The sequence below is a fragment of the Mus pahari genome, chromosome 12, assembly GCF_900095145.1.
Source record: "Mus pahari chromosome 12, PAHARI_EIJ_v1.1, whole genome shotgun sequence".
NCBI lineage: Eukaryota > Metazoa > Chordata > Mammalia > Rodentia > Muridae > Mus > Mus pahari.
The window spans coordinates 9,543,646-9,566,303 of record NC_034601.1 but is presented as its reverse complement, the minus strand read 5'-3'; the positions used below and the strand labels follow the sequence as shown (position 1 = coordinate 9,566,303).

General features: G+C 44.6%; 1 protein-coding gene and 1 pseudogene across 2 annotated transcripts in view; both read left to right on the top strand.

Moving 5' to 3' along the window:
* The window catches only part of Parn (poly(A)-specific ribonuclease), a 130,427-nt gene that overhangs the window by 86,356 nt on the left and 21,413 nt on the right, over positions 1 to 22,658 (top strand). For both annotated transcript variants that reach the window (XM_021209166.1, XM_029544747.1), the window contains one exon: positions 18,295 to 18,463. In XM_021209166.1, the coding sequence (XP_021064825.1) occupies positions 18,295 to 18,463 (169 nt within the window). The remainder of the gene's footprint in view (positions 1 to 18,294; positions 18,464 to 22,658) is intronic.
* Positions 5,093 to 5,660, top strand: LOC110329519 (annotated as a pseudogene).

Here is a 22,658-nt window from a genome sequence, read left to right as displayed (position 1 = left end):
TGGGTGTGTTACTCCTGCCCATATACCAAGTGACTCAGAAAGCTACTAGCTTGTGTGGGGCCTGGACCAGGAGAAGGCTCTTCAACAGGTCTAAGCTGCTGTGCAGGCTGTTCTACCACTTGGAATATATGACCCCTTAGACCTAGTAGTACTTGAAGTGGCAGTGGCAGATAGGGATGCTGTTTGGAGCCTTTGCAGGCCTCTATAGATGAATCACGTTCTTTGGGATTTTGCAGCAAGGCTCTACATCATCTGCATACAACTATCCTCCCTTTGAAAGACAGCTTTTGGCTTGCTATTGGGCCTTTATGGAAACTGGACTTTGGACAGTGGGCCACCAAGTTACCATTAGACCTGAGCTGCCCATCATGAGCTGGATGTTTCTGACCTAACAAGTCATGATGCTGGACACGTACAGCAGCAATCTGTTATCAAATAGAAGTGGTATATATGTGATCATGCCCAAGCAGGTCCTGAAGGCATACGAAAATTACATGAAGAAGCTGCCCATATAAATGGTTTTTACGATTACAATGCCATCTATTACCTCACTAAGGATGATATCCTCCAGATACATCCATTTGCCCAAGAATTTCATAAATTCATTGTTTTTAATAGCTGAGTAGTACTCCATTGTGTAAATGTACCACAGTTTCTGTATCCATTCTGGAGGATATCATCCTTAGTGNGGTAACCCAGTCACAAAAGAAGTCATTAGATATGTACTCACTGATAAGCGGGTATTAGTCCAGAAACTTAGAATACCCAAGATACAATTTGTAAAACACAAGAAAACCAAGAAGAAGGAAGACCAACATGTGGATACTTCATTCCTCCTTAGAATAGTGTACAAAATACCCATGAAAGGAGTTACAGAGACAAAGTTTGGAGCTAAGGTGAAAGGATGGACTATCCAGAGACTACCCTACCCGGGGATCCATCCCATCATCAGCCACCAAACCCAGACACTATTGCACATGCCAGCAAGATTTTGCTGAAGGGACTCTGATATAGCGGTCTCTTGTGAGGCTATGCCAGTGCCTGGCAAACACAGAAGTGGATTCTCACAGTCATCTATTGATGGAACACAGAGCCCCCAATGGAGGAGCTAGAGAAAGTACCCAAGGAGCTGAAGGGGTCTGCAACCCTATAGGTGGAACAACAATATGAACTAACCAGTACCCCCAGAGCTCATGTCTCTAGCTGCATATGTAGCAGAAGATGGCCTAATCGGCCATCATTGGGAAGAGAGGCCCCTTGGTCTTGCAAACTATATATGTCCGTACAGGGGAATGCCAGGGCCAAGAAGTGGGAGTCAGTGGGTAGGGGAACGGATGGGGGGGAGGGTATAGGGAATTTTCAGGATAGCATTTGAAATGTAAATAAAGAAAATGTCTAATAAAAAATGAGAAAACAAACAAACAATGCCATCTGTTGCCAAGTGTGCACCTATAGCCTCATGGGGGCGTGCCTTATGACCGGCTGTCTAAGGCATGGCTTCATGATAGTTCTGCACGTTATGCAGGCACCATCACCCAGAAGTAGAGAACTATAGTATTACAACCGCTTTCTGGGACAACCCCGAAAGACACTGGTGAATGAAATTTCTCATAGTATACAAAGTTTCAGGCAGTATACATGGTCGTATATTTTGTTTGGAAGAAATATTGGCCTCACCAGTCCTGGGATTACAAGTACCCACTACCACACCCAGCTTTTTTTCCTTATGTGAGTTGGTGTTTTGTCTGTGTGCAGGTGCCAGCTCCCCTAGAAGTAGAGTTACAGACAGCTGTGAGCCACCATGTGGGTGCTGGGAATTGAGCTCAGCTTCTCTGGAAAAGCAGACAGTGCTCTTAACCTCTAAGCTATCTTTCCAGTACCCACATCCTGCTTTTTAAAAATGGGTTTTGGGGGCTGGAGAGATGGTTCCCCATTTAAGAGCACTTGTTGCTCTTGAATAAAACCTAGATTTGATTCCCGGTACCCATGTGGCAGGATATAACCCACTGTAACTAGTTCCAGAGGGTTTAACATCCTCTTTTGACCTTCAAAGGCACTGTATGCATGTGGAACACAGACATAAGATCATGGAAAATACCCATACACTTAAAATAAAAATAGATAATTCTGAAAAAAACTTAGAGTGGGGTTTGGTTGTTGAACTCAAGTCTTCATGCTCAGGAGCTGTGGTGGTTTGGATGAAAATGGTCTCCCATAGGCTCATATTTTTGAATGCTTAGTCATAAGAAAGTACTATTTAAAAGTATATAAAGTATATCAAAAAACTTTTTAAAAAGATTAGGTAAGGGATGTGGCCTTGTGGAAGGAAATACATCACTTAGGCGTAGGCTTCAAGGTTTCAAATGCTTAAGCCAGGCCCAGTGTCTCTCTCTTCCTGCTCCCTGTCAATCCAGATTTAGATTTTTTGGCTCCTTCTCTAGCATCATGTCTACCTGTGTGCTGCCATGCTTCACACTATGATAATGGACTAAATCTCCTAGCCTGTAAGTCACCCCCAGTTAAAATTTTCTTTTATAAGTGTTGCCATGGTTATGATTTCTCGTCACAGCAATAGAATACTGAGACACAAGGCAAAAACCTTTGCTGGCTAAGCTGTCTGTCCATTCCTATCATGGCTGGATTTTAATGTGCCACTAAAAAAGATGTAATGGTTGCTATGTTAACCTCTTCTTGGCCTACTTTTGGGCTAGCCTAGACGTTTTTTATATTCCCATTTCCCTCCCTTATTTTCTCTTTTTTGGAGCATACCCTGGACTATAGCATATTGACTGGTGAGTGTTTCTGTAGGCATCCCCCAGAATGTCGCTTCTTTTTAAAACAATCTAAAATTGTAGCTGTGCTGTCTGAGACTGGGCAGGGTGTGACAGAGTCTCATGCTTGGCAGAGCCTGGCAATCAAGTCTTCAGCCAAATGACAGTTCCTACCCTCAAGTTCTGTGTATGACTAATAGCTTTTTAATGTACAGCTTTTTGGAACAGGGGTAGTATCACTTACTTTTCAACTCTGAAGGCTCTCAGAATTACTTGTACTTTATTTTAGCTGCCTTGAACCTTTTAGGCACATAGATTTCCACTTGAATCCTCTAACTCTCATAATTCAGCAGGCCAAAGAGAGCCAAAGATATTTTTGGCTCATGTTTTTGGCTCTATTTTATCTCATACTTTGTCTTTATTTCAGTTCAATGACTCAAGATTGTGTATGATTTATTGTTTATTAGTTATTCTCTGGAGACTGTAGATATTCATAGACTTCTTGAATATTTTCCACATAACTTTTTCTTTTCTTGGTCTATCCTAGGGGTCAGACCTTAGGCACTCTAGAAAGACTTCCACTGACCTATTCTTGCAGGTTGTTTTTGTTGTTATTATTTTATAGAAGTGTCACATAGAATGTGGTTTTGGGTTTCTTAACTGTCTAGATCTTCTCCTTACCTTGTGTGGAAGCAGCACATAGTAAGGGTGTTGGAGTGCAAAGGGTCCATAGAGCAGACCAGTCTGTCTTTTCCTGGACCTTCCAGACACAGTGAGACCTTGGCTTGATCGTCTGTGCTAGCTCATGACATACATAACCTAATGCTTTAGGCCGTGAGCATTAAAGATAATAGGAGAGTAGGAATTGGGACTACAGGACTCTTTAAAAGAGTGATGATTCAGGAATGGCTTTTATTGGGCAATCCTATGGTTTAGGCGGTATTCAGAACCTTTGACATTGGTGATCCTTCACACCATCCTGTTGGTTTTGGTTTTGTCTATTTATTTATTTAGTTAGTTAGTTAGTTAGTTATTTAGTTATTTGAGACAGGATGTTACATAGCTCAGGCTGCTCTTGAACTCACTGCATAGCCACTGGCTTTGAGCTTCTGAACCTTCTGCTTTCCCTCTCCCAAATACTAGGAATCCATAAGTGTACCAGCAAACCAGGATGTAGAGTTTCTGTGAGTTTTGGAAAAGCAGAAAGACAACAAACCCAGTACAGTCAGTCATGGTGCCACAGGACTATAATGATTGTATGCCAGCACTTGGGAAACTATGGCATAAGGGTTGAGGACTCAAAGCCGGCCTCTATCATAGGCAAAAAGGAGCAGCTGACTCTAGGTTTCCCTGTTTGTCACATTCACTAAGAAATTGTCTTTCTCTTTGCATTTCTGATTTTTTTAAAAGCATGCAATCATAAATTTTTATTAAATAATTCAAGGAATTTAAAGAGCATCTATGATTTCTTTAATTGTAATCATAAAGCTTAATCTGTCTCTCTCTTTTCTTTTGGTACTGCTCAGTTTAATTTGTTTGGTCAAACTCCTTATGTAGTCTGCTATTGCTGTTATCTGACCAGGTCTCTGGTTACAGAGGCCCTTTCCCTGCCCTACCAGCAGATGGAGTTAGAGTGCTGGGGTCTGCATTTCTTCCAGGTGGCTAGCCATGCACCTTGTGGATATGAAATGCTAACCGTGGTGAGTAACTGTCATGACTGCCTTCTACTTGAGGTCTATGTTTATGTGTCGGATAGGATTTAGATTTAAAATATGCATTGCTCAAATCTCTTTTCACATGAAAGTCGATTGGGGATTGAATTGTTATTGTTTGTCATAACATTGAAAGGGGTAATAGGTTTATTCATGGCCAAGGGAAAAAGTATTAGTTGATCAAGCAGTAAGCCACATTTGCAATAAATAAAACCTTTTCTCCATCTCCAACGTAAGTTTTGTTTTGTTTTTTTAATCTAATCTAGAGATTATACATGATAGGTAAGTATATAGTACTGAGGGTCAACTGCAGGACTAATTTAGTAAATCTTTTTCCCCAACATAATATTTTTATTATTTAGGAATTTCATGCAATGCCCCATTCCTCCCAGGTCTATTCTCCCACCCCATCCCTTCCACCAAGTCCAATTTGTGTTGCCCATACTCACTGGAGTATGGTCAAACGCTGAGTGTGCAGCCTCTTAAAGAAAACTGGGAGTGTGTGTGAGTGAGTGAGCGAGCGAGCCGAGTGAGTGAGTGAGTGTGTGCGTGTGGGCACTCGGCTTGTTGTTGGTGGTGACTTCCCCCTTCCCTCCACTCCTTCCCTCCCCGGCTGCCGCTGCAGTGGCCGCTCCCTGGGCCATAGGAAATGAGCGGTAACGATGACATCAAGGTGGAGAGCGACGCTGACAAGCGGGCTCACCATAATGCACTGGAACGAAAATGTAGGGACCACATCCAAGACAGGTTTCACAGTTTGCGTGACTCAGTCCCATCACTCCAAGGAGAGAAGGCATCCCGGGCCCAAATCCTAGACAAAGCAACAAAGTATATCCAGTATATGCGGAGGAAAAACCATCCGCACCAGCAAGACATTGACGACCTCAAGCGGCAGAATGCTCTTCTGGAGCATCAAGGGGAAAGCGAGAGCTGATCAAGTTCTTTGTTCCTGGGGAATTCACTTCTCTTCCTCCCTCACGGAAGATGCAAGTAAAAGGGAATTCCGTGCACAGGAGAGGGCAAGACCAAGTGCAAAACTGCAGACCAACTACTCTCCTCAGACAACAGTCTCTACACCAGCACCAAGGGCGGCACCATCTTTGCCTTCGATGGGGGTTCAGACTCCAGCTCAGAGTCCGAGCCTGAAGAGCCCCAGAGCAGGATGGAGGCCAGCTAAGCCATGCAGGGCAGGCCAGCAATAAAACTGTCGACTCTCCCGTCGCATCCTCCTTCAGTTCGTCATTAGAACCCTCAGAACCATTGAGAAGACTCTTTATTTTAATTTACTCTTTATTGTTATTTTTGCATAGAAGCTCTTGGACAACAGCCCTCATCCCCTTCCCCGTGTCCACTATTTTAAATGTATTCCCTTCAGGGGTTCCTGTCCCCACCAGACAATTTAAACCAAAACACCCCAACTTGGCAGCTTTCTGTGGAGGACAGACGGCCAGCCAGACCTCTGAGTACACGGTGTCCTGCCCACCCTACCAGCTCCTCCAGCCCTCAGAGCACGGGCCTGGAGGGCGCCTGCTCCGCTAGGCTCTCCTCCCAGCCCACCCTCCCTCACCTCTGTGTGGTGGACTTTGTGAATCTCTGAACTGTTCTACTTTGACAAGAAGACCAGATTGGAGTAATCAGAACTCACCCCCTCCTTTGTAAGGATTATTTTTTGGAAAAGCTGTCTCTCCTGTTAAAAAACAGGATTCTTGAAGAAGCTTGTGTGGTAGAAAAGGAAAGCAGGGACAGATTTGCAGCACATTGGCACGGTCGGTCACTTCGGCTGTTTAAGCCTGAAGACCCAGCCTTCCAGAAGGCCACGGGACGCTGGTATGTATGTATAGGAGGCGGTGGCAGTGAAATGAACGGCTCTCAGGAGTGGGGGTGGCTATGTGGGTGGGGCTGGGAGGGAGTTTTAGGTGGGGAAGAGGTTTTGTATTAAGGGCCAGTGATGATGTTAGGAAATTTGAATCTGAATGAAATGCCCCTATTTCTGATGATGTCGATATTGTTAAACGACAGATTCATAAAGTAATGATCAAATCTTCATTTTTTTCTGTGTGTATTTCTAAGAAAAAGAGCCAACTATTTTGTATGTAACTACCAAGAGCGACTTACCTGGTACTAAACCCACAGCCCAGTCCAGCGTCCCGCCCTACTTCTTTCCTCCTGTCATGGAACGTGTCGCCGCTGTGTGGTCCAGCCCTGGCTCTGGCTGTGGTCGGCAGATCCCAGTGAAGGGCTTCTCGTCCTTAGGCTTCATTTCCTTGTCTTTTCCCACTCTGTCGCCGGCATTTGCTGGTTTCTAGTGTATACTTTGTGGTCTCAGTCGGTGTGGATTCCATTCCATGGAAATAAAAAATATGTTGTACATACTGCCCAAGAATTGTCCTGCAAGTTAAGGCTTCCCCCTTTACTATAAGAATATAAATAAAAACTTATTTTATCCTTGTAAGAAAAAAAGAGAGAGAGAAAGAAAGAAAACTGACTCCTTCCCACCCCCACCACCTGCTAGAAGCCATCAACTGTGAGGAGCTTCACTTCAGCATTTTTCTGCCATTAGAGCTCCATGCTATTATATACCACCCACTCTGCCCACCATGCCACCCTGCAGGCAGAGCATCAAGAGAGACAGCAGTAGCAGCCAAGGGCCAGGCCTGCAGGCCTAGTATTAGCCCTGGCTTAGCAGGTGGCAGTGGGCCAAGGCAGGCCTGCTAGTGACCTGAGCTTCCAGCGCCTGAGGACTGGCCATCCTCAGCAAGTGCTCCCTTGTCTGCTGTGGCTGTGCTCCCGTACCTCTACTTCTGCATCTCCCTACACACACTCATAGCTCTGTTTGGTCATCCTTCTCATTTCTCTATCACACAGTCATGTGTTAAAGTGCTGTTGCAAACTGCTGTGTGTCATGCAGTATGTTATTTTGCCCAAACAGCTTTTACATCCAAATACTTATTTCAACAAATTATTTGATCTGGTTCAAAGTTTCTGAAGTACCATAAATATACTGTGTGTGTGTGTGTGTGTGTGTGTGTGTGTGTGTTGGGGGAGAGTTCCAAGAAAGCTCCAGACACTGCACACTGCACAACTCCCTGCCCTCAGTGCTGGCTGCCCTGCCTGCTCCCTTTGTGCTTTGTGCTTGCAGCCCTCCTGCAGTGCCCCTTTCCCAGGCTCTCCTCCCCCAGCAGGACCAGGATGAGCAGCAGGAACATGACAGTGGCAGCTCAGTGCTGTGCACAGTAAATCATTTTAAAATCATTTCTTTGTATGGAGGCTCCCCAAGTGCTAGAGTGTGTATACAGAGAACAACTTGCGAGGGTCTGTTCTCCCCTCCATGTGGGACCTAGGGGTCAAAGTCAGCTAAGCAGACTTGGCAGCAAATGTCTTTATCAGCTGAGCCATTTTTACCAGCCCAAAATGTAGAATAGAAGCTGTTAAGTGTACTGTGTATTCCTTCTGGGACCAGTGAAGCCAGCCTAGTCTGGGACCTGGCCTGTGTGGCTGCTATAGTACATACATCAGAGGGTTTTTGTTTTGAAACAGTCTTACTCTATATCCCAGACTAGCCTTAAACTGGAGGTCCTCCTGTCTCAGCCCCACAGGCAGCTGGAATTATAGGGAAGTATTACTGTTCCTGGTCTTTTTCTTACTTATTTCTGAATAATTTTACTTCTTTTTAATTAGTTTCTCTAAATTTTTACCTTACTTCTTTTTTAAAACATTTTATAGTCCCAGAATAATAAATTATTGTCAACAATTCACTTCCAACAATAATTTTTAAATTCTATAAAAGATTGGAAATTATCATTTTGATGCTGACATATCTATCTATATATAGTGAAAAGTGATGAAAGAACTTCTGTTCAGTTTGTGATAACCGTGTTACTTTTACATGTAAACACTACATGAAATGGTCAGTGGAGACTGAGTGTAGTGTAAACTGGGATTTATTTATTTATTTTTGAGACAGGGTTTTGTGTACCCAGGCTGGGCTCAAGCTCCATATGTAGGTGAGGATAACCTTGAATTCCTCCGGATTCTTCTGCTTCCACCTTCCAAGTCCTCACCCATAGATATACCCACCAATTCTGATTTATACTGTGATAGGGTTCAAGCCCTGAGCTTCATGTATTCTAGGTAGGTACTCTATCAGCTGAGCTACACCTCCAGCCTCTAGCCTGTAACCTAGAAATTTTGAGATGAACTGTAGTCAAATACGAAATAAATTAATAAAATATCATAATTTTTCCCCCTAGATAAGGTTTTTCTGTGTAGCCCTGGCTATCCTGGAATTCACTCTGTAGAGAAGGCTGGCCTCAAACTCAGAGATCCATCTGCCTCTGCTTCCCGAGCACTGAGATTAAAGGCGTGCACTATCACCATCCAGCATAATTATTGTTCTCATAGAAAGCTTACTTGGTCCTTGCTGGCACTAACCTTCCGATAATATGCCCAAAGGTTGGGCAGATGACTCAGTGCTTCTTGTGAATGTATGAGGACCGAAGCTCAGATCTCCAGAATCCATGTAAAAGCTGGGTAGGCATGGCTGTCTGTCTGTCATCTCAGCACTCAGGAGACAGAGACAGGATCCCTGGTACAGGCTGGCTATCTTGACCAGCAGCAGTTCACAAGCTCTGGTTCAATCCCAGTAAAGTGGGAAGCAGTGGAGAAGGACAGTCAGTGCCAGTTGTGGGGCACATGGGTTGCTCCGTGCATTTACACATGCATTCTTATACATACACATTGCACATATGCAAAAGAATACTGCTTGTGTTAAATACATTAGCTGTGGGACTTGGGAGTTTCCTGAGAGAAAAATGTAGAGTTCTTTTAAGGTCCATAAGCACCACACTGTCAATTGGAAAGCAGTCTGGTTGCTGTGTAGGCATGACTTCCAGGAGTCATCGGGTTTGGACATTGTAGGAGATCCTGGGGTCACTGAGAACTTTCAGGTACATTGTTATAAAGTACTAAAAATACCATAGCAGAATCATATTTCCCAGTATATACCATGTATCTGTGTCTATATATCTGTAGCTCTATGTTAGGCTTCACTCCATTTATCTAACCAGTTGATTTGCTTTGTGTATTCAGTGGGGTTAAACTACCTGTGTTTTCCAGTGGTCTTAGGCAACTCCTGTGACGGGGTCATTCAACACCCCCCCCCCACGATGTTACGACTTCATTCCTTTCTTTATGAAATAGCTCTCACTGTACCAAGGTAGATAAATGGAGGTGCTCCATGATAGTGTGGAAGTAGGTGGCCAAGTGTTGAGGCAGTAGTGGTGGCATTTCTCAGATCTTCATGGGGGTATGACATGATTGATAGGTACCCTGAAGTTCTGGAGAAATGTGGCAGGTGCTTGCTGTATAAGCTAGGGCTTCTGCATCTGCAGCTGGGCTGCAGGTTGGAGAACTGCAAGGCTCGGTGGATAGTTCTTGTCCCTAGTAGAATGACATGGGCCACCAGGAAGTGTTGAGTGTATCGTAGTAGCTGGACAGGCCTTAACTAATGGGAACCACAGACTCAAAGCTGTCCTGTTCGCAGTTTGCATGGGACTTCTGTGATTCCTATACTCTTTCCAGTTCCCCTTTCATACTAGATTTTACTCTTTTTTTTTCCTTTCCTTTCTTCCCTTTCCCTTTCTGTCTCTCTCTGTCTCTGTTTCTGACTTTCTTTCTCTCTTTCCCTCCCTCCCTCCCTCCCTCCCTCCCTCCCTCCCTCCCTTCCTTCCTTCCTTCCTTCCTTCCTTCCTTCCTTCCTATGTTTTGAGATAGAGTTTCTCTGTGTAGCCCTGGCTGTCCTGAAACTCACTCTGTAGAAGACCAGGCTAGTTTGAAACTCTGAGGTCCCCTGCCTTGGCTTCCCAAAAGCTGAGATTAAAGGTATGTGCCACCACACCTGGCTTCCTCTTAGGTTTCTTAGTAGACTACTAAGCTGAGTCTTGAGGTGTGAAAACATCCTTTTATCAAATGAAAGGCACATTCCATCATCAGTGGAGACATGATGATGAGTCTCCACTACCTTATAAACAGCTATTGAAACTTCAGAATTTTCACAGGTAACTGCTTCCCCAGGTTTTAGATAACTACAGTGTACTTATGTATAGTAATAAGGAGAGAGAGAGAGAGAGAGAGAGAGAGAGAGAGAGAGAGAGAGAGAGAAGCCATCTTAAAATATTAAAAAAAAAAAGCTGAAAATGGCTTCTTTGTTTAAGTAATGGTTGTAAACCTTTTCCTGAATGCACCTGCTTGTATTGGACATCACTGTCTAGCCTTGAAGGGAGCTTGCTCAGCTCTTTTCTGAATAGCTGATTCATCAACCAGGTTGAGGGTTTGTTAAATCTGTCAGCAGTCAGAGAAAGTGTCATCCCAGTACTTAGGAGGTGAGATAGGAGTTGACATTACAGTGTGGCATCACCCTGTAATGGTAACCTTGCAAGCCTATTTTCTTACTTGGTAAATAGTTGCCACCTACTTTGTAGTGAGCGTATTTGAAATGAAAAGCAATTGTCTCTAAACTGAAAGTCACTGTCTGTCGGATTCCCAACAAGTTACCAGCCCTACTGTCTTCACGTTTAGGGCTACGCTCCTCTCCCCTAGGAACCCCAGTCTCTTGTGTGCACCTAAGCCTCCCTTCTCCTCTGCCTCCTTTTACCTGACTCTGAGTCTGACCCTCCCCCAGGGCTGTCATTGCCCTTTCCTGGGCCTAACTGTTGGCTTCTTCCTGACTGTAAACAACTTCAGGCCTCCATCCTTTCAGAGTCCCCATCCCACTTTGCTGTCTCTCTCCAGGATTTCTCTGCAGCCATCACCTAGCAGTGACTCTGGCTGTGTCTCTCCACAGCCTTAAGTTTACTACTCCTGAGGTGTCCAGTGGCCTTCTTGCCAGACAGCCTTCCCACCCCGCACATCTCTCGGTACAGCAGCCTCTTCCTCCTCCTTGAAGCAGTGTTTTCTTGAATTCCATAACATTTGCTTCCTAGAGCGTCTGGGTTACAATGTCCCAGGTCCCATGCCTGCCTCCTTCCAGTTGGTGTTCCTCGTTCCGTCTGAAGACTTCTCAACAGCTCAGATTATGTTTCTGCCAGTGAGTCCCAGACTGATTTTCTCTCTATCCCGTTTCTACTTGATGTTTCCCAGTGCCTCAAAGCCAGCATTTGACCCCTAAAGGGTACCCCCACATATTGCTTAGTTTCAAGATGGAAGACTGCTCTTCCATCTGTGTCTTTCTTGTATCCTCACCTCTGCCAGCCTGCCATGATGCCTTCCTTCCTTTCTCTCTTTATGTATGGCCTTGGCGTCCTCGTGTTCTCAAATTCTAGACAGGAGCTGTATGAGATGGATTCCTCAGACACTCCTACCATGCCAACACAGTGCTCTGCCTGTTGCTCTGGCTCTGCCCTGGCCTCCTCTTCGTACCATCTCTGGGGTTCACCTTTCTAGTCTTCTCATTCCTCAGGCTGGACATTCTTCTCTCAGAGGTTGCTCACAGCATGAGCCTCCTGCCTGGAATATAAATCTCGACCTTCAGTATTTCCTGCATATCTGCTTGGGAAGCCCTCAAGTCTGAGCAGAATCAAGGATGTCTTTCCTTAGGACATTCCCTTGTCGGCTTGGTGATTTCTCTGATAGTAGTACTGCATGATTTAGTCTGTGCACTTTGTCCTTCTGTGTATATGTTGGTCCATGCCGCTGTCTTTCTCTTCTTACTGAATACAGTGCTATGTATTTCTTATTTACTCTTATAATGATTGTTTGTCTAGTTTTTAAAAGATGATTTGTAAGCTGGATGTGGCGGCTATACCTTTAATATTAGCACTCAGGGGGCAGAAACTGTGACTTTGAGATCGACCTGGTCTACAGAGTGAGTTCTAGGACATCCAGGGCTGGTTTACAGTGAGAAACCCTGTCTAGAAACAAAACAAAACAAAAACAAAGCAAAACAACAACAAAAAAAATGATTTGTATACTAGACATGACGATATGCCCCAGTCATCCCTGAACTCAAAAGGGATAAGGAATTCAAGGTCATTCCCAACTGTGTGAGTTCGAGGCTACCCTGGACTATATGATACTCTGTCTCAAACAACAAAGTATCAAGATAGATGAGTAAATAAGATTTGAGCTAGTCACCATGGCCCGCACCTCTAATGCGCCAGCTTGAGGCTGAGGCACAAGATCACTGGGAATCCCAGGGCAGCCTGGGCTGCAGAGTGAGACTAGCTCCAAATGAGCAGGCAGACCAGGAAGTGAACAAATAAAAATTAAATTGTTTGTGAAGTAGGTTGTAAGTTTCTCATCTGTCTGTCTGATCTAGGGTTCTCATGTAGCCTTCTTGCTTTGAACTTGATATGTAGCTGACCCTGGCCTTGAACTTCTGATCCTCCTCCATACACCTCCCAAGTGCTGGGATTAGATGTTTGTGCCACGATGCCTGGCTTGTAAATGTTTGCTTTTGAACTTGATAAAACAGAAGTCATAGACTTGGGGTTTGCGTTCCCACCCACATCCCATCACTAAAGATGGGTTGGGTGCCTTGTCCATGTGGGTTTTCTCGTCTTCCATCATGTGGTCCTCCCGCACTTCATCCGCTTGCCGGTAATTCAGTGTTGGGTCGCGTACCTTCCTTGTTCCTGGCTTATTTGGCTGTGGTAAAGAAGACTTTTGGCCCTTGTGTACTCTCACTCCTGTGGCCTGCTGTTACTCCTGATAGTGTATTTTCTGACCTGCACACTTTGCTTTGAGTAAAACTTCCTTGCTACTTTGCAGAGAGAGAGACAGCTACAGACACAGAGAGGGTGGGGGAGGAGAGAGCTCGCTGCGTGCCTGTGTAGGAGCTGGAGACAGAGAGCCCCTCCTCATTTCTCTTCCTTTGCCTGAGGCGTGTTCCTTGGCCTCCTGTGATGGAGGCCCGTGCTTTCTGTGTCTTTGTCTGTTTTCTTGTGTTTCATACTGAGTGCTGACATTCTTCTCTATTCTGGTGATGAGAGAATTCTCTGCAGCTGAATGTATTCCTGAGGTCTTCTCTCAGTAGAAGAATGACTTCACTCTCCGTATAGAGTCTTCTGGTGGCGGCTTTGATGTTAACATGGCTGCTGTCCTCGACTTCTCTCTTAGGCCTTTTGTATCTTCATAAATGCCCCATAACTGCAGCTCAGAAAGTTCATTTATAGTTTCTTTTTCAGGTTTTCAAATTTTGCCTTTCCCATTTAATTTCCCCATCTGGAGTGGATTTTTTTTTTTTTTTTTGACCCCATGTGACTAGGAATCTGATTTCATTTTTCCTATGGATAAACAAATTTCCTAGGTCTTCAATTTTTTAGGCTGTTCTGTCAAAATTCAACATTTTGCAAATTCAGAATTCTATTTCTAATTTTTTACTTCTATACTCTTGGCCTATTTGTTTATATTAGCCTGGTCATTACACTGAAATTTATTTTGAGACAGGGTTTATGTGGTAGCCTGGGCTGGCCTTGAACTTGTGGTTACTCTCCTTTTCCAGACTCTCCCCTAACCCTTAACCTGTTGAGTTTAGGCATGGACGAATACCCCTACTACACTTGGCTTAATTAGCTTGAAATAAAAGTTTAGGATACATTTCCAGCAGGCGAGGCAAGCCCCCACAGACCTCAGACTCACGGCTGTCCGCCTCGTTCTTTGTAGACTACAGGTGTGCACTCCCAGCTTGGCAGGGGTCTGTGCTTTGTCTTTCTCATGGGGAGAAGGGGGCTGTTTTCATTCTAGTTCCTTCAGTCTTTAATTAAAATGCCCACCCCCCACATTGTAGTTGGTCTGTAGATCAATTTCAGAAGGATTCTATATAAATATAATACAGTTGCCAAGTAGAAAGATTTTGGTTGACAATAAAATTTTGTTTTTCTACTCTTACTGTTTGTTTTCTTTGCAAGTTGTTTAGGCTGACCTAAAACTCACTGTGTAGACCAGGCTGGTTTTGAACTTCAGGCAATCTTCCTGCCTCTGTCCATAAAGTGTTAACATTAGAGACATGCACCACCACGTTGGTCAGAAAGTAAGATTTTGTGTGTGTGTGTGTGTGTGTGTGTGTGTGTGTGTGTGTGTGTGTGTGTGTGTGCGATTGCAGCTATGCACCTGTGGAGGTCAAAGGACAACCTTGGTTGTTTGAGTCAGGGCCTCATCACTACAACATTATGTCAGGCTAGCTTGTCAGTGACTTTCTGGGGATACTCCTGTTCCTACCTTCAATCTGTGTTGGGCCCCATTTTGGCTCTAGTTTGGGCCTTGAGGACAAACCTGCGGCCTTGTGGGAGAGCCTAAGCCTGGCTCAAGTTTTGAGACCTGTCTCAGTCACTTACGTATCAGGATAACTCAGCAAGACCTGTTTGGCCCCGCCTCTGCCCCACTGTTGCTGATGTAGAGCTTTGCCATTGGTCCTGTCATACTCCATACCCTCTGTCTCCTACGCCTCCTAAGTCTCCTACCCTCTGTCCATACCCCGCCTCCTATGTCATCTTACCCCAAAAATCCCCTTCCCTATGTTCTGAACTTATATAAGCAAGAGGCTGAGGCCATAGAGTTGAGTTCCTGCTTCAACAAGACTCTTGGCTCGGTGTGTTTATTGTGGGCTGTAGACACTCACCATCCCGCTCTGCCCTGGAGAGACCCCAACGGGACCGGGATCTCTCTCCTCTCGCCTGGACCTGCTGGCGAGGAGCCGGCACAGTCTGGACACAGAAGCTCTGGGATTTCGGACATTCAGTCTTTTTCGTTGTTGTTGTTTTTTGTTTTGTTTTTGTTTGTTTGTTTTTCGAGACAGGGTTTCTCTGTGTAGCTCTGGCTGTCCTGGAACTCACTTTGTAGACCAGGCTGGCCTCGAACTCAGAAATCCACCTGTCTCTGCCTCCCGAGTGCTGGGATTAAAGGCGTGCGCCACCACGCCTGGCTCGGACATTCAGTCTTAAGTGGGTTCTACAGATTCAAGCTCAGACTCTCATCCTTATTGGTCAGGCATTTTACCTCCTGAGCTACCTTTGAGCCCCAAGGTTCTTAACAAACATTTAAAAATCTAGTAGAAAATCATAGTGAATCCTGTTATTTTATATGCCACTGTCTTACTTTGGGTTTCTGTTGCTGCAGTGAGGCACCATAACCAAAAGCAAATTGGGGAAGAAAGTGTTTATTTGACTTAGACTTCCACATCGTACTCCGTCATCAAAGGCAGTGAGGGTGGGTATTCAAGCAGGGCAGGAACCTGTAGGCCGGAGCTGATGCAGAGGCCATAGAGGGTGCTGCTTATTGTCTAGCTCAGTCTACTTATAGAGCCCAGGACGGCCAGCTTTACAGGTCTGCCTACAAACCCAATCTTAGGGAAAGTTTCTAAATTTATGTTTCCTCTCCTCAAATGACTTGAACTTGTGTCAAGTTGTTGTAAAACTATTCAGCCAACCAGTTAAAAACGTTTATTAAGTGTAAGTAAAAAGGAGAACTCAACATTTTAAGCAATTCATTCAAACTCCCAACACAGGATTTTATAAGACATTTGTCAACCTCAGTAAAATAAATGCCTGCCTGCAAATTCACAGTAGACAAAATGTCACTTTTAAATATCTGTCTGCTTGTTTGTTTCTCACTTTCACCCTAGCTCTGCTGTGGAGCATCCCTGACAACCCGTGTCTTTTTCTGTGGTCACTGGAACATCCATTGCTCTGGGGGTTGTGAAGATTAAATACTGTGATGTGTGCCAAGTGACAAGAGAACAGACCAGGCAAAAAGACATGAGATTATTATGTGAAAACAACTTCACTTGCCTACAGGGAAACAGAGTAGACTCCCAGTGTGTCTGGTCTCCCATTGGCTTTGACAAAGTGGTGGAAGCAAAAGCAGGCCTTAAGTCAGTTCCCTAATCTGGAGAAGTCGAATGTCACCAGGCAGCCCTGATGCTTGCTGCTCCTAACAGGCATATGGCTGCTGAAGGACTAGGTTGAAAGCCTTTTTGCTGATTCATCCGTCAGAGGCCTGGTTCCGAGCCAGCCCTTAGCTTCTAGATTAAAGGCCCAGTGCTGCAAAGCTGCTGGACTTGATGGAGTGCCGGTACATCATTGCCATGTGAAGCCAGCAGTGAGAAGCACTGTTACCTGTTTTCCCTTTGTAGTGACCCTGATTCCATTGTGCTCAGACATGCTCCCTGTCTGTTAGCGAACTGGAGCTGGGGCACAGCACCTGGGAGCAGTGGGATTACTGCTGAGCACACCAGCTTGCTGTGCCTGGTCCTGGCATCACCTTAGCTACTGTGGGGATGCTGATCCGAGCCTGCTCTTCTCCTTGGGAATGCACATTCCACTCCAGAGAGGGGTTACTGTGAGTGCTCTGGAAAAACCTTTCAACCAAAGACTTAGGTACCAGGACTGCCTCTGACAGCAGGGCTGGGCTCTTAGCATCTCCCTACAAATGTTAGGATAACAGTTGGTGGGCAAGGAAAGCACGTGCCCAAAACGAATCCATCTTTTTTTTTTTTTTTTTTCCAAGACAGGGTTTCTCTGTGTAGCCCTGGCTGCCCTGGAACTCACTCTGTAGACCAGGCTGGCCTCGAACTCAGAAATCCGCCCGCCTCTGCCTCCCGAGTGCTGGGATTAAAGGCGTGTGCCACCACACCCATCTCACGAATCCATCTTGATAGAGCCTTCCACCTAGGACAGGCCTCCTCTCCATCCTTACTCTCTTACTGCTACTGTGTTTCATCCACTAACCTTAAGGAAGAAGCAGCATGCATTTGGAACACTAGTAACCAGACCAGAGCTGGCACAGAGCTCAGTGGAAGAGCACTTGCTTTGGGTGCTCCAAACCCTGGGTTCTGTGCTCAGGGGTGCAAAACTAGAAACAAAAAATAAAAATAACTGATCTACCATGTGTTCTTGCAGGGCATAGCCAGATGTGCAATGTGGGGAATAGAGGCAGTCTTTAAAAGTTGAGGGTGAAGGCAAATATTAAAAATTAGGGAGTTTCTGGAGCTGAGGCACAGAGCAACAGGAATGGCCCTGGCATTCGGGTAACCTGGTGTTGAGTGCTGGCAGGATAGCCTGTAGGTAGGCCCAGACCTCTGTGACATTGATTGTTCATTGTGTGTGTGTTGGGGGGTGGTCTCAGGTGTTGGTCCTTGGCTTGGGCACCTTTCCCCTTTGTTTGGGTAGGGTTTGTCTTTGGCCTGTGGCTTTGCCATGTGGGCTAGGAGAGCTGGCCTTCAAGCTTCCTGGGATCGGCCTGCCTTTGTCCTTTAGGTCCTCTCTGCCAGGGTTGCTGGCACATGCCACGGTTCCTGGTTTGTTTTTTGGTTTTTGTTTTTTTGTACTGTGAATTCAGATCTTCATGCTTGTAAAGCAATGACTTTACTGAATGAGCTGACTTTCCCAGACGGTTGTTCCTCACCTTTGAAGACAATTCCTGTCTCATGGGCATACGTGGAACTTAAACACAGTATCTATGAAACATGGAGCACAGATGTGTAGCAGAGCTGTTTTGATGGTGACATACCAGTGTGCATGCAGCCTTGGCACTTGGTTTTTAATAGTGAGAGCTTGCATTTGGTGCCTAATGGTTGCTTGGTTTCCCTTTCTTAGCCTGAAAATGAAAGGTTTTTCAGGCAGTGTTGCTAGCTGTAAATACCTACAGTGTCAGTGTTTTATTTAGGTCTTTGCACTGGTTTCCAGTTTGCGAAGCCCCCACACTGGGGGAGACTGAGCAACCCTGTGGGCTCTCCATGTGAGCTGGGGACCCCTCAGGCCACCTTTCCTAATCGCTCTCTTCATTTTCTCTAAGGATTTATTTTCTCTTCCTTGTAGCTGTTAATACCAGCAAGTACGCGGAAAGTTATCGGATCCAGACCTACGCTGAGTATGTAGGAAAGAAGCAGGAAGGCAAGCAGGTCAAGAGGAAGTGGACAGAAGACAGTTGGAAGGAGGTGGACAGAAAGCGGCCGCACACACAGGGCCCCTGTTACCACACCAACAGGTGAGCACCTGGCTGGGCTGGGGCTTGAGCTATTCCAGCACGGATCCTCTTGGTGCCTCCTTGAGTATAAGTACCTGACTCCTGTGAGGAAATACCTCTACCCTAGGTTTTTGCATAATAGTATAAGGAACTGTGATTACCGCTGCGTGATTTTTTTTTTTCTGCTGCTTCTTCTTTTCTTCTTTCTTCATTTTCTTCTACAATTTTGTCATGTAGCCCAGGTTGTCCTTGAATTCAGAGACCCCTTCAGTGCTAGAAATGTGGACTAGCTTATAAGTATTCCAGTTCCCTACTTTTCTGAGGTCATGTAGACCCCAGCATTAACTCTTCTGCAACACCATCAAGGCAGACAGAATGTATTCTATTCCAATTAAAGAGTAGGGAAGTGGAGGTTCAGTGAGCTGACCAGCAGCATAGTGAGCGAGAGGTCAGATTAGAGTCTCTTCCTTTCCCAGGTGCCAAATACCTTCTGCCTCCTCCTAGATCCCAGGTAGATACTCATACTGCTGTGTGCCTGCGTGTATATAGCACAGGCAGTAGAGCCTCCAAGGCCCCAAGTTCATTCCCAGTACCACAAAATAAGTAGGTAGATAGATAACGTAGACAGAAGATTAATTTAGCCTATTTGGTTTACCTTTGAGAAAGGAATTACATAGTATTGTGTTGGCCGTTTCTTTCTTTCTTTCTTTCTTTCTTTCTTTTTTTTTTTTTAAAAAAAAGCTTGTTTTCTGAGATTTGGTTTTATGTGGATTGACTTTTAAATTTTTTTATTGTTGAGTATTATTCTTTGTGTGACTTTACAGCATTTATTTGGGTTGGTGGACATTTGGATGGTTTCTAGTTTGAGGCTACTTTCTGTGATGTATGTGTGAAACAATATTGTCAGCCTGTTTTCATTTCTCTTAAGTGAATAAATAGCACTAGGAACGTGGACTTGGGGATGTATGGCATCTGTGTGTTTGTTAAGCTTTAAGCTTTATAGAAACATTTACAGCCCACCAGTAATGTGTGAATTCCATCGCTTCACATACTTGCCAACATTTAATGCTACAGTTTCTGTTTCAACTATTCTAGACTATGAGCTAGCATCATATCACAGTTCTGATTTGCACTTCTCTCGTGACTAATGCAGCGGCCTACGTTTTATTTTTGCATTGCTAGGACTCTAGTCAGCTCAGTGCTGAGCTGCAGCTCCAGCCCTTGGCTGCCTTTTTAATATACTTGTTGACCATCAGGTATAAACCTCTAAAATAAAACGCTTTATTTTAGAGGTTTATAAAGTGTCATCCCCTCCACGCCCAAACTGTGTTGACTGTTTCTGTTGATTTGTAGTTCTTCTAAGTATTCTGGATCAGAAATATGCACTGAACACTTATAGTTTGTGATTGGGTTACGTATTCGATTTTTAGTGATATCTCTTACTGAGCAGATATCTTAAAGTTCTGTGGTAGTTTGAATGACAGTGCCCCTCATAATCTCTGCCGTATGAGAGCTTGGTCCCCTTTGGAGGACTTAGGAGGTGCGGCCTCACTGGAGGAAGTGTATTACTTGGGAAGGTTTTGGGACTTTCAAAGACTTGTACCATGAAGCAGTTTGCTCTCTGCTTCACGCTTGAGGTTTAAGATGTGCACTCTCAGCTTGCTGCCCAACCACCGTGCTTTCTACTGCCACACTTCCCCAGTGTGAGCGCCCAGGATGGTACCCACCTGGGGTAGAAGGAGGAGAAGGTACTTGGCACCCGGGGAAAGGAAGAGCCGAGCTGCCGATGGGAGCAGGTCTGATGCTAGTCTCTCATTCTGTTGCTGGTCAGCTCACTGAGCCTCCATTTCCTCACTCCTAAAATGGTAGTACAGGTCGATCCCTCTGGGTCCATAAACCTAAGAAAACACTTCTATCAGTTGTCTTGCTCCTGGTGTTATAACAACAGAAAACTGACTGCTACCACCATAATAAGCTGCTTATGGCTTTTTTTTTTTTTTAATGGTTAATAGATTTCTCTCTCTCTCTCTCTCTCTCTCTCTCTCTCTCTCTCTCTCTCTCTCTCTCTCTNTCTCTCTCTCTCTCTCTCTCTCTCTCTCTCTCTCTCTCTCTCTCTCTCTCTCTCTTTTCTAACCCTAAGCAGTCATGATTTTGTTTCTGTTGTCTTCAGGAGGATTTGTTGTTTGTATTTCTATTTGGGTCATGATCCATTTCAAATGAATTTTGTTTATCTCATGAAATGTTGAGGATCTTAAATGCCTTCCAAGAGCTCTTGTTTTCAAGGTTGCTCTTCCCTGCTGCTGCAAGGCTGCTGCAAGGCTGCAGAAATGGGCCCTGTTTAGAGGGAGTAGGTCATTGGGGAAATACCTTCCAGGAGACTCTGGGACACTGTCTCTTCCCTCTGCTCTGGCCACCATGGCTGAGCAGCCTCACTCTACCAAGTGTTTCTGCTATTTGTGCGGTGCCACCTTGAATACAAAACCAGGGGTCAGGCAGCCAGCAGCTGAAACTCCTGATAGCATGAGCCAAATTTGATCTTTCTTCCTTTTACATTGCTTTTCTCAGACATTTTGTCACAGTGGTGAGAATGACTAATCTGTGGAGGCTAAGGTCTAGTGTTTCCCATAGGGCTGCCTGGTTGTTGTTCTAATAACCTTTGTTTAAGACAAGTACAAAACAAAGGAGTGGGGTGACTGAAGACACTTGCCTGTGCAGAGGAACCAAGTTCAGGTCCCAGCATCCACATGGCAGCTTACAAACACCTGTATCTCCAGTTCCAGGGGCTCTGATGCTATCTTCTGGCCTTCATGGCATTGTATGCACCTATAGACAAGCAGATGTACACACAAATATGTAAATAAAAATTAAAATACAACCCCCAAACCAGGCAGTGGTGGCGCACACCTTTAATCCCAGCACCTGGAAGGCAGAGGCAGGCGGATTTCTGAGTTCAATGCCAGCCTGGTCTACAGAGTGAGTTCAAAGACAGCCAGGGCTACATAGAGAAACTCTGTCTCAAAAAACTAATATATATGTATATCCCAAACAAAAGAAAGAACCACTAAACTCTTCATAACTCAGTTCATTGACCTTGGTCTCTTCTAGTCTCTGCTGCATTTATGCCCTTTCTTATGCAAAACAAGTCTTGACCTCACTAACAAGTCTTGACCTCAGCTAACACCCAGGCTCTAACTTTTTTTTTTTCAAACAGGGAGTTTGTCTTCCTTTGTTTTATCCTTTAAACAAGTTACACTGATATTTTCAAATTACACACACACACACACACTTTCATAACTGAGATTTTATTGGTGGAGGAACAGAGTATACAGACATTACAATTCTTAGCATACATACCCAAACTCTGAAGAGTCGCATTGTGTTCATGTACACAAATGAAGAGCTAGATATTGTTTCTCTTTGAACTAACTCCAGCCTCAAACCTAACAAGTTTCCCTAAGACCTCACATAACAACCAAATGCTCATAATCCTCAATTCACTGACTCATAATTTTATGCCAAATACAGACACTCTCAATATATCCATCTTTCACAGCATGTTATCACAACTGTTAGGAAACTGGGCCAGAGACATTACAGTCAATTCTGACCAAGGAGTCATTTCCTTAGGAAATGGTTCTTCTAGAAACAGGAGACCAGATACAGCTGAAAACATTCCAGACTCGAATGCATGCCTGAGATTCCAAATTGCTATTCAGTATGCTTCGTACTATAGGATTCAAAACTAACCCACTTTACAGTCACAGCCTCTCCTCATTCTGGTTGTACCCTCCCCCCCCCCCAAAAAAAAAAAAAAAAAACAACTAGTAAATGATTTAACCTCTTAAGAAAAACATTTACACTTAAAAAAATGGGATGAGGGCTGGAGAGATGGCTCAGTGGCTAAGAGCACTGATTGCTCTTCCAAAGGTCCTGAATTCAAATCCCAGCAACCACATGGTGGCTCACAACCATCCGTAATGAGATCTGACGCGCCCTCTTCTGGACTGTCTGAAGACAGCTACAGTGCTCTTAGATATAACAATAAATAAATCTTTAAAAAAAAAATGGGATGACGTGTGATTCCCTCACTTTGTAAATATGTTTCCAGAGCTACTAAAGAACTCGCTTCTACAAAATAATTGATAAAAATATTCCTCTGGATTGAACAAGAAGGGAGGCAGGGACCACTGACAGACGTGATGAATGCTTAGTCGGA